The sequence below is a fragment of the Aotus nancymaae genome, unplaced genomic scaffold, assembly GCF_030222135.1.
Source record: "Aotus nancymaae isolate 86718 unplaced genomic scaffold, 86718_ANA_hifiasm-v0.15.2.pri h1tg000040l, whole genome shotgun sequence".
NCBI classification, from domain to species: domain Eukaryota; kingdom Metazoa; phylum Chordata; class Mammalia; order Primates; family Aotidae; genus Aotus; species Aotus nancymaae.
The window spans coordinates 70,485,893-70,500,258 of NW_026988454.1; the positions used below are offsets into that span (position 1 = coordinate 70,485,893).

Genomic DNA, 14,366 nt, shown 5'->3' on the forward strand with positions numbered 1-14,366 from the left:
GACAACATAATTGTATATTTAATAGACCCTATTGTCTCAGCCCCAAATCTCCTACGACTGGTAAGCAATTTCAGCAAAGTCTCAGGATACAGAATCAATGTGCAAAAATCACAAGCATTTCTATACACCAATAACAGACTTAAAGAGAGCCAAATCAAAAATGCACTGCCATTCACAATTGCTACAAAGAGAATAAAATACCTAGGAATACAACTAACAAAGGATGTAAAGGACTTCTTCAAGGAGGGCTACAAACCACTGCTCAACGAAATAAGACAGGACACAAACAGATGAAGAAATATTCCATGATCATGGTTAGGAAGAATCAATATCGTGAAAATGGCCATCCTGCCCTAAGTAATTTATAGATTCAATGCTATCCCCATCAAGCTACCAATGACCTTCTACACAGAACTGGAAAAAAACACCTTAAACTTCATATAGAACCAAAAGAGAGCCCACATAGCCAAGTCAATTATAAGCAAAAAGAACAAAGCTGGAGGCATCACGCTACTTGACTTCAAACTATACTACAAGGCTACAGTAATCAAAACAGCATGGTCCTGGTACCAAAGCAGAGATATAGACCAATGGAACAGAAGAGAGGCCTCGGAAGCAACACCACACATCTACAACCATCTGATCTTTGACAAACTTGACAAAAAGAGCAATGGAGAAATGATTCCCTGTTTAATAAATGGTGTTGGGAAAACTGGCTAGCCATGTGCAGAAAGCAGAAACTGGACCCCTTCCTGACACCTTATACTAAAATTAACTCCAGATGGATTAAAGACTTAAACATAAGACCTAACCCCATAAAAACCTTAGAAGAAAACCTAGGCAAAATCATTCAGCACATAGGCATAGGCAAGAACTTCATGACTAAAACACCAAAAGCATTGGCAACAAAAGCCAAAATTGACAAATCAGATCTAATTAAACTCCAGAGCTTCTGCACAGCAAAAGAAACAATCATTAGCGTGAATCGGCAACCAACAGAATGGGAAAAAATTTTTGCAATCTACCCATGTGACAAAGTACGTATATCCAAAATCTATGAAGAACTAAAACAGATTTACAAGAAAAAAACAAACCCATTCAGAAGTGGGAAAGGATATGAACAGACACTTTTCAAAAGAAGACATTTATGAGGCCAAAAAAACATATGAAAAAATGCTCATCATTACTGGTCATTAGAGAAATGCAAATCAAAACTACATTGAGATACCATCTCACGCCAGTTAGAATGGCGATCATTAAAAAATCTGGAGACAACAGAGGCTGGAGACGATGTGGAGAAACAGCAACACTTTTACACTGTTGGTGGGAGTGTAAACTAGTTCTACCATTGTGGAAGACTGTGTGATGATTCCTCAAGGACCTAGAAATAGAAATTCTATTTGATCCAGCAATCCTATTACTGGGTATATATCCAAAGGATTATAAATCGTTCTATTATAAGGACACATGCACACATATTTTCATTGCAGCACTTTTTACAATAGCAAAGACCTGGAACCAACCCAAATGCCCATTGATGATAGATTGGACAGGGAAAATGTGGCACATATACATCATGGAATACTATGCAGCCACAAAAAATGATGAGTTCGTGTCCTTTGTAGGGACATGGATGAACCTGGAAACCATCATTCTCAGCAAACTGACACAGGAACAGAGAATCAAGCACCGCATGTTCTCACTCATAGGTGGATGTTGAACAATGAGAACACATGGACACAGGGAGGGGAGCATCACATACTCAGGTCTCTGCAGGGGGATTAGGGGAGGGACAGTGTGGGGTAGGGAGTTAGGGAGGGATTACATGGAGAGAAATGCTAGTATAGGTGATGGGGATGGAGGCAGCAAACCACACTGCCATGTACGTACCTATGCAAGAAAACTGCATGTTCTTTACATGTACCCCAGAACCTAAAACAATAAAAATATATATATACACACACACACACAAAAGAGGAACTGAAAGCAGGGAATCAGGCGATATGGCTAGGCGGGTCCCTCCCCTAGAAACCACAGCCAACTGAAGCCTTCTTCCTTGAGAGTTTCGCAGCCAGCACATCAGTTTGAGCTTGACCCGGAACTACTGAGCTTGGCTAGGGGGAAGGGCAGCTCCTATTGCAGAGGCAGGCCTAATCTTCCTGAGTAAACAAGAGAGGCAAGAAATACACGCAGCAGCTCCACTGAGTCTGTGGCAGCCCAGTAGCACCTCTGCAGGCATACAAAGAGGGGGCTGCCTCCCCAAGCAGCTCCCTGAGATCAAAGCTAGATAAATCCAAGAAGATGGGAAGAAACCAGGGCAAAAAGGATGAAGCCATCAAAGACCAGAACGCCTTTCCCCCACCAAGGGATCACAACTTCTCACCAGCAAGGGAAGAAAACAGGATGGAGAACGAGTTTGACGAACTGACAGAAGCAGGCTTCAGAAGGTGTGTAGGAATTTCTTTGAGCTAAAGGAACATGTTCTAACCCAGTGCAAAGAAACTTTTACCTTGAAAAAAGGTTAGATGAAATGCTAACTAGAATAACCAGCTTAGAGAAGAACATAAACAACTTGATGGAGCTGAAAAGCAGAGCAAAAGAACTTCACAGAGCATATACAAGTTTCAATAGATCAATCAATCAAGCAGAAGAAAGGATATCAGAGATTGAAGATCAACTCAATGAAATAAAATGAGAAGGCAAGAAAAGAGAAAAAGCAGTGAAAAGAAAAGAATGAAGCTTCTAAGAAATATGGGATTATGTGAAAAGACCTAATCTACGCTTGACTGGTGTACCTGAAGGTGGTGGGGAGAATGAATCCAAGTTGGAAAACACTCTTCAGGATATTATCCAGGAGAACTTCCCCAACCTAGCAAGGCAGGCCAACATTCAAATACAAGAAATACAGAGAAATCACAAATATACTCCTCAAGAAGAGCAACCCCAAGGCACATAATTATCAGATTCACCAGGGTTGAAACGAAGGAAAAAATGCTAAGGACAGCCAAAGAGAAAGATCAGGTCACCCACCATGAGAAGCCAGTCAGACTCACAGTGGATTTCTTGGCAGAAACCCTAAAAGCCAGAAGAGACTGAGGGCCAATATTCAACATCCTTAAAGAAAAAAACTTTCAACCCAGAATTGCATCCAGCCAAACTAAGGTTCATAAGTGAAGGAGAAATAAAATCCTTTATGGACCAGCAATTGCTGAGAGATTTTCTCGCCACCAGAACTGCCTTACAAGAGCTCCTGAAGGAAGCAGTAAACAGAGAAAGCAACAACCAGTACCAGCCACTGCAAAAAAGAACCAAATGGTAAAGAACAACGGCGCCATCAAGAAACTGTGCCAACCAATGGGCAAAACAACCAACCAGTAACAAAATGGCAAGATCAAATTCACACATAACAATATTAATGTTAAATGTAAATGGACTAAATGCCCAATCAAAAGACACAGACTGGCAAACTGGATAAAAAGTCAAGAACCATTGGTGTGCTGTATTCAGGAGACCCATCTCACGTGCAAAGACACACATAGACTCAAAATAAAGGGATGGAAGATTTATCAAGCAAATGGAGGGCAAAAAAAAAAAAAAAAAAAGCAGGGGTTGCAATCCTAGTCTCTGATAAAATGGACTTTAAACCAATAAAGATTGAAAAGAGACAAAGAAGGGCATTACATAATGGTAAAAGGATTAATACAACAAGAAGAGCTAACTATCCTAAACATATATGCACCCAATGCAGGAGTACCCAGATACATAAAGCAAGTTCTTAATTACCTACAAAGAGACTTAGACTCCCACACAATAATAGTGGGAGACTTTAACACTCCACTGTCAATATTAGACAGATCAACGAGAAAGAAAATCAACAAGGATATCCAGGACTTGAAAGCAGACCGGGACCATGCAAATCTCATATATATTTACAGAACTCTCCACCCCAAATCCACAGAATATATATTCTTCTTGGCACCACGTCGCACTTACTCTAAAATCGACCACATAATTGGAAGTAAATCATTCCTCAGCAAATTCAAAAGAACAGACATCATAACAAACATTCTTTCAGACAACAGTGCAATCAAATTAGAACTCAGAATTAAGAAACTGACTCAAAACTGCAACACTTCATGGAAAATGAACAATTGGCTCCTGAATGTCAACTGGATAAACAATGAAATGAAGGCATAAATAAAGATGTTCTTCAAAACCAACGAAACATGAAATAAAGATGTTCTTCAAGACAGAAATAAAGATGTTCTTCAAAACCAATGAAGACACAACATACCAGAATCTCTGGGACACATTTAAAGCAGTGTCTAGAGGGAAATTTATAGCAATAAATGCCTGCATGAGAAGCGAGGAAAGATCTAAAATTGACACCCTATCACCAAAATTGAAAGAGCTACAGAAGCAAGATCAAAAAACTCAAAAGCTAGCAGAAGAGAAGAAATAACTACGATCAGAGCAGAACTGAAGGAGACAGAGATACAAAAAACCATCCAAAACCGAATTAAATCCAGGAGCTGTTTTTCTGAAAAGATCAACAAAATAGACTGCTAGCCAGATTAATAAAAAAGAAAAGAAAGAATCAAATAGATGCAATAAAAAACGATAAAGGGGACATCACCCCTGATTCCACAGAAATACAAACTACCATCAGAGATTACTACAAACAACTCTATGAACATAAACCAGTAAATCTGGAACAAAAGGATAAATTCCTGGACACTTACACCCTCCCAAGCCTAAGGCAGGAAGAAGTTGAAACCTTGAATAGACCAATAACAAGGGCTGAAGCTGAGGCAGTAATTAGTAGCCTACCAAACAAAAAAAGTCCAAGTCCAGATGGCTTCACAGCCAAATTCTACCAGATGTGCAAAGAGGAGCTAGTACCATTCCTTCTGAAACTATTTCAAACAATACAAAAAGAGGGAATCCTCCCTAACTCATTTTATGAGACCAACATCATCCTGATACCAAAACCTGGCAGAGACTCAACACAAAAAGAAAACTTCAGGACAATATCCATGATGAACATCGACACAAAAATCTTCAATAAAACTGGCAAACCGAATGCAACAGCATATCAAAAAGCTTATTCATCAAGATCAAGTAGGCTTCACCCTGGGATGCAGGGCTGGTTCAACATAAGCAAGCCTATAAATGTAATCCATCACATAAACAGAACCAAAGACAAAAAAACCACATGATTATCTCAATAGATGCAGAGAAGGCCTTCGACAAAATTTAACAGCCTGTTATACTAAAAACCCTCAATAAACTAGATATCGATGGAATGTATCTCAAAATAATAAAAGCTACTTATGACAGACCCACAGCCAATATCACATTGATGTGCAAACACTTGAAGCATTTCCTTTGAAATCAGGCACTAGACAAGGATGGCCTCTCTCATCACTCCTATTCAATATAGTATTAGAAGTTCTAGCCAGAGCAATCAGGCAAGAAAAGGAAATAAAGGGTATTCCATTAGGAAACGAGAAAGTCAAATTGTCTCTTTTGAGACCCCATAGTCTCAGCCCAAAATCTCCTTAAATTGATAAGCAACTTCAGCAAAGTCTCAGGATACAAAATCAATGTGCAGAAATCACACAACATTCCTATACACCAGTAACAGACAAACAGAGGCAAATCAAGAGTGAACTCCTATTCACAATTGTTACAAAGAGAATAAAACAGCTAGGAATACAACTAACAAGGATGTAAAGGACCTCCTCAAGGAGAACTACAAACTACTGCTTAAGGAAATAAGAGAGGACACAAACAGATGGAAAAACATTCCATGCTCATAGTTAGGAAGAATTAATATTGTGAAAATGGCCATACTGCCCAAAGTAATTTACAGATTCAATGCTATCCCTATCAAGCTAACTATAACCCTCTTTACTGAACTGGAAAAGAACACTTTAAACTTCCTATGGAACCAAAAGAGAGCTCGCATAGCCAAGACAATCCTAAGCAAAAAGAACAAAGCTGGAGGCATCATGCTGCCTGACTTCAAACTATACTATAAGGCTACAGTAATCAAAACAGCATGGTACTGGTACCAAAACAGAGACATAGACCAATGGAACAGAACAGAGGCTGTGGAAGCAACACCATACATCTACAACCATCTGATCTTCGACAAACCTGACAAAAACCAGCAATGAGGAAAGGATTCCCTGTTTAATAAATGGTGTTGGGAAAACTGGCTAGCCGTGTGCAGAAAGCAGAAACTGGATCCCTTCCTGACACCTTACACTAAAATAAACTCCAGATGGTTTAAATATTTAAACACAAGACCTAATACCATAAAAACCCTAGAAGAAAACCTAGGCAAAACCATTCAGGATATAGGCATAGGCAAGGGCTTCATGACTAAAACATCAAAAGCAATGACAACAAAAGCTAAAATAGACAAATGGGATTTAATTAAACTTTAGAGCTTCTGTACAGCAAAAGAAACAATCATTAAAGTGAACTGGCAACCAACAGAATGGGAAAAAATTTTCACAATCTACCCATCTGACAAAGGGCTACTATCCAGAATCTACAAAGAACTAAAACAGATTTTGAAGAAAATACCAAATAAACTCATTCAAACGTGGGTGAAGGATATGAACAGACACTTTTCAAAAGAAGACATATATGAGGCCAACAAACATATGAAAAAATGCTCATCATCACTGGTCATTAGAGAAATGAAAATCAAAACTACATTGAGATACCATCTCATGCCAGTTAAAATGGTGATTATTAAAAAATCTGGAGACAACAGATGCTGGAGAGGATGTGGAGAAATAGGAATACTTTTACACTGCTGGTGGGAGTGTAAATTAGGTCAAACATTGTGGAAGACAGTGTGGTGATTCCTCAAGGATCTAGAAATAGAAATTCCATTTGACTCAGCAATCACATTACTGGTTATATGCCCAAAGGATTACAAATTGTTCTATTATAAAGATGCATGCACACGTAAGTTCACTGTGGCACTGTTTACAATAGCAAAGACCTGGAACAAACCCAAATGCCCATCAATGATAGACTGGACAAAGAAAATGTGGCACATATACACCATGGAATACTACGCAGCCATAAAAACAATGAGTTCGTGTCCTTTGTAGGAACACACATGAATCTGGAAATCATTCTCAGCAAACTGACACAAGAACAGAAAATCAAACACCTGCATGTTCTCACTCATAGGCAGGTGTTGAACAATGAGAACACACGGACACAGGGAGGGGAGCATCACACACTGGGGTCTGTTGAGGGGTAGACTAGGGGAAGGACAGCAGGGGGTGGGGAGGGATAACATGGGGAGAAATGCCAGACATAGGTTAAGGGGGAATGGAAACAGCAATCCACCTTGCCATGTATGTACCCATGCAACAATCCTGCATGATCTGCACATGTATACCAGAACCTAAAGTACAACTACAAAAAAAGATTAGCAGATAAAAGGATATCTGGCATACCTTTTCAGCTTTCTGGTGCATCATCTCATTGAACAGTTCTGTACAGTCATTTATAAATTTTTCACTGACTACAACAGTGTCGCTAAAGACTACAGCTGAGGCCTGTTTGCTGAATGCCCTCATCACCTGCTGAAGCAATATGGCAGCATCTTCAACTGATAAAGAAGTAGGTAGCAGAGGCTAGAATTACAAACAAAATAAAAATAAAAGTATAAATGCACTATAATACAGGGAAACCATTTGCTATATACATATATGCTCTCTCTAGGTGATCTCATCAAGTCCAGTTGCTTTTGGAACTGTATTTATGCCAATAACCTCACAAATTATATTTCTGGTTTCATCACTACTCTGAGCTCTGAAATCATATATCCTATTGCCTATCTTCCCCACTTGAATGCCTAACAGGCATCTCCAACTGTTCAAAACAACACTCAAACCTACAAGGCACATAGTTCCTCTTCTCACAAAACCACAGACAGTTCACCAGGATGTCCTGATACTCTTCAAATTATATTTTGTCATAACTCTTTCTCCTATCTGAAATTATCTTACTGTTTTCATTAACTATCTTTACTTAATTAAAGTGTCCCTCCTAAGAACAGCAAACTTCTCTGGCTACCATATCCCCAACAAGTATTAACAGAACCGTGCATGGCACACACAAGGTGGTTTTGTTAGATGAATAAAAAACCATTTAAATCTGGAATCTTTGGTACTTGCATATCCAAAACAGAGAATTTTCTGCTTTATAAAGAGGGTCTGGGCTCGACCAGAAAATAATGGATTGGCCTCTTATTTATTTTTCTTTACCTACACTTATCTTTTTGGCATGCTGAAAGGCTGGTCAACATGGAACACTGAAGTAAACACTATCAGTGCCAAAGCACCTTGTGTTAATACATTAGCAGAGATTAATAGATAAGGAATAAACAAATGCTACACGGTGCCTGATGCCAGTACAGCTGTAAATGCTTGGATAAGATGTGAGAAGTCTGATCAATTCAGTATCAGGATTAACAGGAGTGTTACACTGTTTGCTTGTTTTGAGATTTACAGAGTTCTCAATGTTGACTGTCCACATGTAGAAGGTCACCCGAAAGACTTTAAGCACAAAGATTACTTGTTATAACAATGATTAGAATTTGCCTCCAAAGCCAAGATCACCTTTATGTATCCTAATTTCTAAATGGTCAAATATTAGTAAAATATCAGTTGTCATTGGTTTAAAGAAAAGTGAGAAAAAGATAAAACATACTGCAATATCAACCCATGTTCCAGAGCTGATAGCTTCTTCTACTGATGCTTCGACTTGATCCACAAGTCCTTGACCAACACAAGCTGCTTTCAAAAACAAGAGTTGTGTAGTTTTGTATCTTTTCTTTATGTAGCTTACAGCATCTGGGATTCCAAGTCTGGACAAAGCATCAAATTCTAGAAACGCATAACAAAGTTGGATTAGGATTGTCAATTACATAAAAGACAAAAGTGAAAAATAAAAACTTAAAGTCAATAAAAGTTATTAGAGATATCTATCTTCTTAACTCCAACTCCACCCCAAATAATCATGCTTAAGAAAACTAGTTATAATAAAGTTCTAATCCATGATTATAATTGAAGAAACTAAAAAGTCCATCATAGGAAATCAAGAAAACATAAGCAAAACTCAGTATTCTACCATCCATTTAAATTGTTTATATACTAAGGACCTACAGGTTTATCACTGAGGAAGTACTCTGTTATGCAGTTTGACTTGGATTATAAAATCAATCAAATGAAGTAAGTGATATATAAATATATGCCTATATATATCATATATACATATGCTAATTGTTTTAATAACTAAATTTAGTCCAATTTATCCAAATGACAGAACTTCAGACACAGAATTTAGAATAATTTCAATGCTTCCAAAGTTTTAGGTAACTAATAAAAATACATATTGTAAATCTGATAGCCAACAAAATATTTCTAAGATGATATATCTGAAAAACTGGGCAACTTCACAAAATGTAAGATATAATAATTACTTTTATGAATTAAAAAATACTTTAAGTTTATAGTGCCATCTCAATAAATGTAACTGGAAGAATGGCAGCAATCAGTAACAGCTTTTAGCCTTTTTAAATTATAATCGTTCAGTAACCATAGAACTAAACTCAGTTCCAAGACCCACAGAAACTTGCAGTGTGATTACTTTTACAAAGGGAACCATTATAATCTTCTGATCATACAGGACAGTATATGTAGCCTCTAGGATTCCCTTTTTAAATTTTAATTTATTTATTATTATTTTTTAATATAACCTGCAGATCAAAGGAGGACCCTAGGATTAGTATAATACTTTTGAAGAATGAGTTTAGTGTTAAAAAGAAATTTTAGTTTTAAAGAAATAAGAAAGTTACCTAGATAGCCATTCTGCCTGAAAAAGGAATCCACCCAAGTACTCTGTGTCCTGGAGTAGATGTCAGGGATAAACACAGCTTTATCCCGTCTCCCACCAACCACAGTGCCTCGTAAGCGTCTGCTATTAACAAGTTCCTCAAGCACAGCTTAAAACAAACCCACAGGAATACAAACAAATCAGAGCAGGGTATAAGTCTTAAAAAGTAAAATACTTTATTATTTCATAATTTACTTATTCTTACCCTTAAAAAAAAAATCTGAAGTTTAAATAGCACAAATGAAGGTAGTATATATTAGACAAAATTTTCCTGCCATTTATGAGAATATTCAGATCACATATTCAGGGAAATTTTACATCTTGGCAACTTTCTAAAGGTGCTGAACTTGTAACTCAAACTAGTTAATATTAACACTTAATTTTTTAGTTTGAGTAATTTTGGGGAAAACATAGTATGCCATTATCTATATAATAATTTATTAAAAATAGATGATAAAACACTTGAAGAACAGGTAATATGTAATTATTAGTGTTAAGCAAGTTCAGTGTTTTAATATTTAAAAAAAATCAAGACACCTAGACCATATTAGAATCAGTGTGAAATAAAACTGTGAGCATTTTAAAGAGTTATTACATTTCTACTGTTTACACTGAAGTAAGACATTTCAACCCTACCTATGAGAGAAGTAGAATGCCTTGACCTTAAGAGGATCAATTATGGAGCCAGACTGACTAAATCTAAACCTCAACTCTGCCAACTACTAGCTATGAAACACTAGACAAGTTATTTTCCTTATTTCTCTATTTTCGTATCTGTGAAATGGGGACAGTAACAATATCATCTCATAGAATTGTTGTATTCAAGTAAAGTGCTTGGAATGGTATCTGGCATATAATAAAAACTCAATAAATATTAACTAAATATCACTACCACCACCACCATCATCAAGTGGATAATGCTGCCATTAATAACAAATTTATATTTCTATTTAAACCATAACATTTAACTACACATTTTGTTGTTTTAGAAATTAAAATCCTCTAAAAAAGGAAAAAGAGAGAAGGGAGCTATTTCTAAGCAAATCAGCAAGTGCATTCAAAAGATGATTGGCACAAAGAAAAGCTAATGAAAATTAGTCTGTAACAGAAATATAAATTGGTTTGTGCATGAATTTTAAAATTGCAATGCTGAGTAAACTAGAATACATCAAAAAAGTCCAGATTTCTCAATAGACTATAACACATGATTCTCAATTTAATATGATTGTACAATACAAATCCATTTTAAATTCTGACCAAAGTTGTGAAGATACCAATTATTACTTGAAGAACTTTACATTATAATGAAATTACACCAACCACTAATTACATAGATTCCAAAAAAGTCAGCTTAATTTTAAATCTGTCAAACAAATATTTTAAAGTTCATATTCTGAAAATACAGTGAAAATTAATTTTTGGTTCAATACTTGACATTTCTTTTCCATTTTTCATTTTGGTTCTTACATTTGCACAGATAATCTGAGCTGAAAGATAAAATCATTGCTTTTAAAAATTATTTCAACAAAGCTTTAAGAAAATCCCTAAAACCTCCCAAGAACTTTACAAACAACATAGATAAAAAACAAAGATTATTTTGGAGATAATATTATATTGTTGGAATGCTAAATATGTACTTTTATTGCTATCAATTCTTTGTAAAAATTGTTAGTAAAACACGATTTACTTTCATATTAGACAATGTAGCAAAATCGTAAGAAACAAAGTAAAAACTATTCTCAATCTTACAATTTTAAATCTCTATATGTATATGTATAATGCTGTGTGGCATATGTTTTCATTATGTGTGCTTACTTTTTTATTCATTCTACTCCTCTAGGGCTAACCAATATTAAATGTTTGGTGAGTACAACAGATAGGTACATATATAAAACTTGATACAAAGAAACTTTTTCAAACCAGGAAATATTTTAGTTACATTAAGAATAAAAGAGGAAAAGACAGTTTTACATTAATAGTCTATTCAGCAGCTAATTAACTAAATATAATTTAAACCAAACTCACAGTAAAGAAGTTGCTCCTGAAATCCATATTTTGAAATCAAAGAATTCACAGCTGTAGGCCTTTATGGAAAGTTAAAAAAGAAATTCTTACTCATTATAGGATTATAGATTTTTGAACTTAAAAAATAGGGTAATTAGAATTTAAGAAAAATACTGTTTAAAAGAAAAAAGGAAGTCAAAAATTACACCAAATCTTAAATCCTTAATTGGAATTTTGCTACTGAAATATTAAAGAAATCAATCTGTACTTGCAATCAAGGATCAATTTATGTTCCCATTCCACTAAATTTTCACCTCAGATTTCCATGCTATTTGCCTTGGTCTTTATGTTTTTCTTCATTCTGTTTTTTTCTGTCTGGGAGTCTCTTTCCTTACTTGGGAATATTCAAGTAGATGTCATATGATGCTATTTTTGAAGAAAAATGAGATCATATGTGCACTGAAACTATTTGGAATGATATGAGGCTAGATTACGGTGACTGACTGAGAGGGATCCACTTAAAATCCATTTTTTTTTTTTCTTTTGCTTTTGAGTATTTTCTATTTTCTGCAATGACTATACATTTCTTTTGTTAAGCAGTTTTATTGCAATAAGGCATAATTTAAATTACATGAAATCTACCCCATCATAAGTGTACAATTCAATGTTCTTAATACATTTATAGAGTTGGGCAACCATCACTATAAACCAGTTCACAATGTTTTCATCACCCACAAAGTTATTTGATAGTTATCTGCAGTTAATTCCTGCTTTCACTCCTAAATCCAGACAACTATCTGTTTCCTGCCTCAATAAATTTGCCTTTCTAGCCATTAATATAAATGGAATTAATATGTGGTCTCATTTCTGTGTTTTTGAGATTCATCCATGATTAAGCATGCATCAGCAGTTCATTCCTTCTTACTGATGAATAGCATTCCATTGTATGAATATACCACATTTTGTTTATACACTCATTGGTTGACAGACATGCAGATTATTTCTAGTTTGTGGCTACTGTGGATAATGCTCCCATGAACATTTACATTTTTGACTCTGTATGAATGAATGTTTTCATTTGGGGGGGGTGGATTCCTATAAGTGTATCTCATTTGTAATAACTATAGTTTTTTTTTTTATAAAGTAAAGGATACAAGAAAAGGATCTAGACTTTTTATTCTGATTATATCATTTTTTCCTATTCCCTTAAAGTCAGTATGCCTATTCTCTTTAGTTAAGGTTAGTTTTCATTTTTAATGCATATAATAAAAAGACAAGTAATTCTAACATTTCAACCCTCCACTGTTTATTATTTAGGATACTGTAAATATTTTCTGCTTCAAATTTGTGAAAACAGAAACAGTTGTATGAAAATGAATTGACTATTTAAAACTTCTGTGGTTTTGAGTAAATTATTATTTTTACCAAATTCTTAAAATCAGTTTGCTTTTTATTATATTGTTTTACCCCAAATTTTCAGCTAAATTATCCAGAACTCTGCTTTAATCAGTTTAGTGTTGCCATAACAAAATACTTGAGGCTGGGTAATTTATAAAGAAAATAGGTTTATTTGGCTCATGATTCTGGTGGCTGGAAAGTTCAAGATTGAGCAGCTACATTTATTGAAGGTTTCAAGCAGCTTCAATTCATAGCGGTAAGTGGAAAAGGAGCAGACATGTGCAGAGAAATCACATGGAGGAAGCAAGGGGGCGAAATCAAGGAAGCCAGACTCTGCTCAACAATATACTCTCTTGAGAACTAATCCATTCCCATGAGAACAAGAATTCACTCATCCTGGTGGGAGGGTATTAATCTATTTATGAAAGATCCACTCCTGTGACCCAAGCATTTGAGATCAAACTGCAACAAAATACTGCAGTATTGGAGATTAAACTGCAACAGAATTTTAGTGGGTACAAACCACATCCAAACCAGAGCAAACCTCCAAACCAACAAGGTCTAGGTGCTCTGTGAATTTTGCTCTCCTCTGTTTACCTTATAACTGTGACAACATATTTTTTGTCTTTTATTACCTTCTACCCAAACACATCCTTACAAAAACGTACAGGTCTCCTTGAAGGACTTCATCTTAAAATTTCTAGTATATAACTTACCGTTAGTGTTCAATAAATAATCAATTGAGTTGTGCAAAATTTCTAGCTTTTTTTGTATGATGAAACTTTAGCTTAATATTTATTTCAATTTGAAAGACAACATAGTTTAGTAAACCTACATATATAGTTCTCACCAACTGCTTCCTGTTCTTTTCTCTGGCCATCCATAATAACAAGAAATATCCATAAAAACAAGAAATACACACTTTTTATAAGTCAGAGATGCAGGTGTCTTCTTTGAAGCTAGACTAGAGAAGTGGGATGGTTCCTTATTTTTAAGGGACAAATGTGAAGATATGGTCTCTTAAATGGTAC

At 35.6% G+C, this 14,366-nt stretch overlaps 1 protein-coding gene across 1 annotated transcript in view; it reads right to left on the reverse strand.

Moving 5' to 3' along the window:
- The window catches only part of UFL1 (UFM1 specific ligase 1), a 56,642-nt gene that overhangs the window by 25,898 nt on the left and 16,378 nt on the right, over positions 1–14,366 (reverse strand). The window contains exons 7-10 of the mRNA XM_012444280.3: positions 11,959–12,017; positions 9,896–10,042; positions 8,749–8,924; positions 7,491–7,670 (exon numbers count right to left, since the gene is read on the reverse strand). Of these exons, the coding sequence (XP_012299703.1) occupies positions 7,491–7,670; positions 8,749–8,924; positions 9,896–10,042; positions 11,959–12,017 (562 nt within the window). The remainder of the gene's footprint in view (positions 1–7,490; positions 7,671–8,748; positions 8,925–9,895; positions 10,043–11,958; positions 12,018–14,366) is intronic.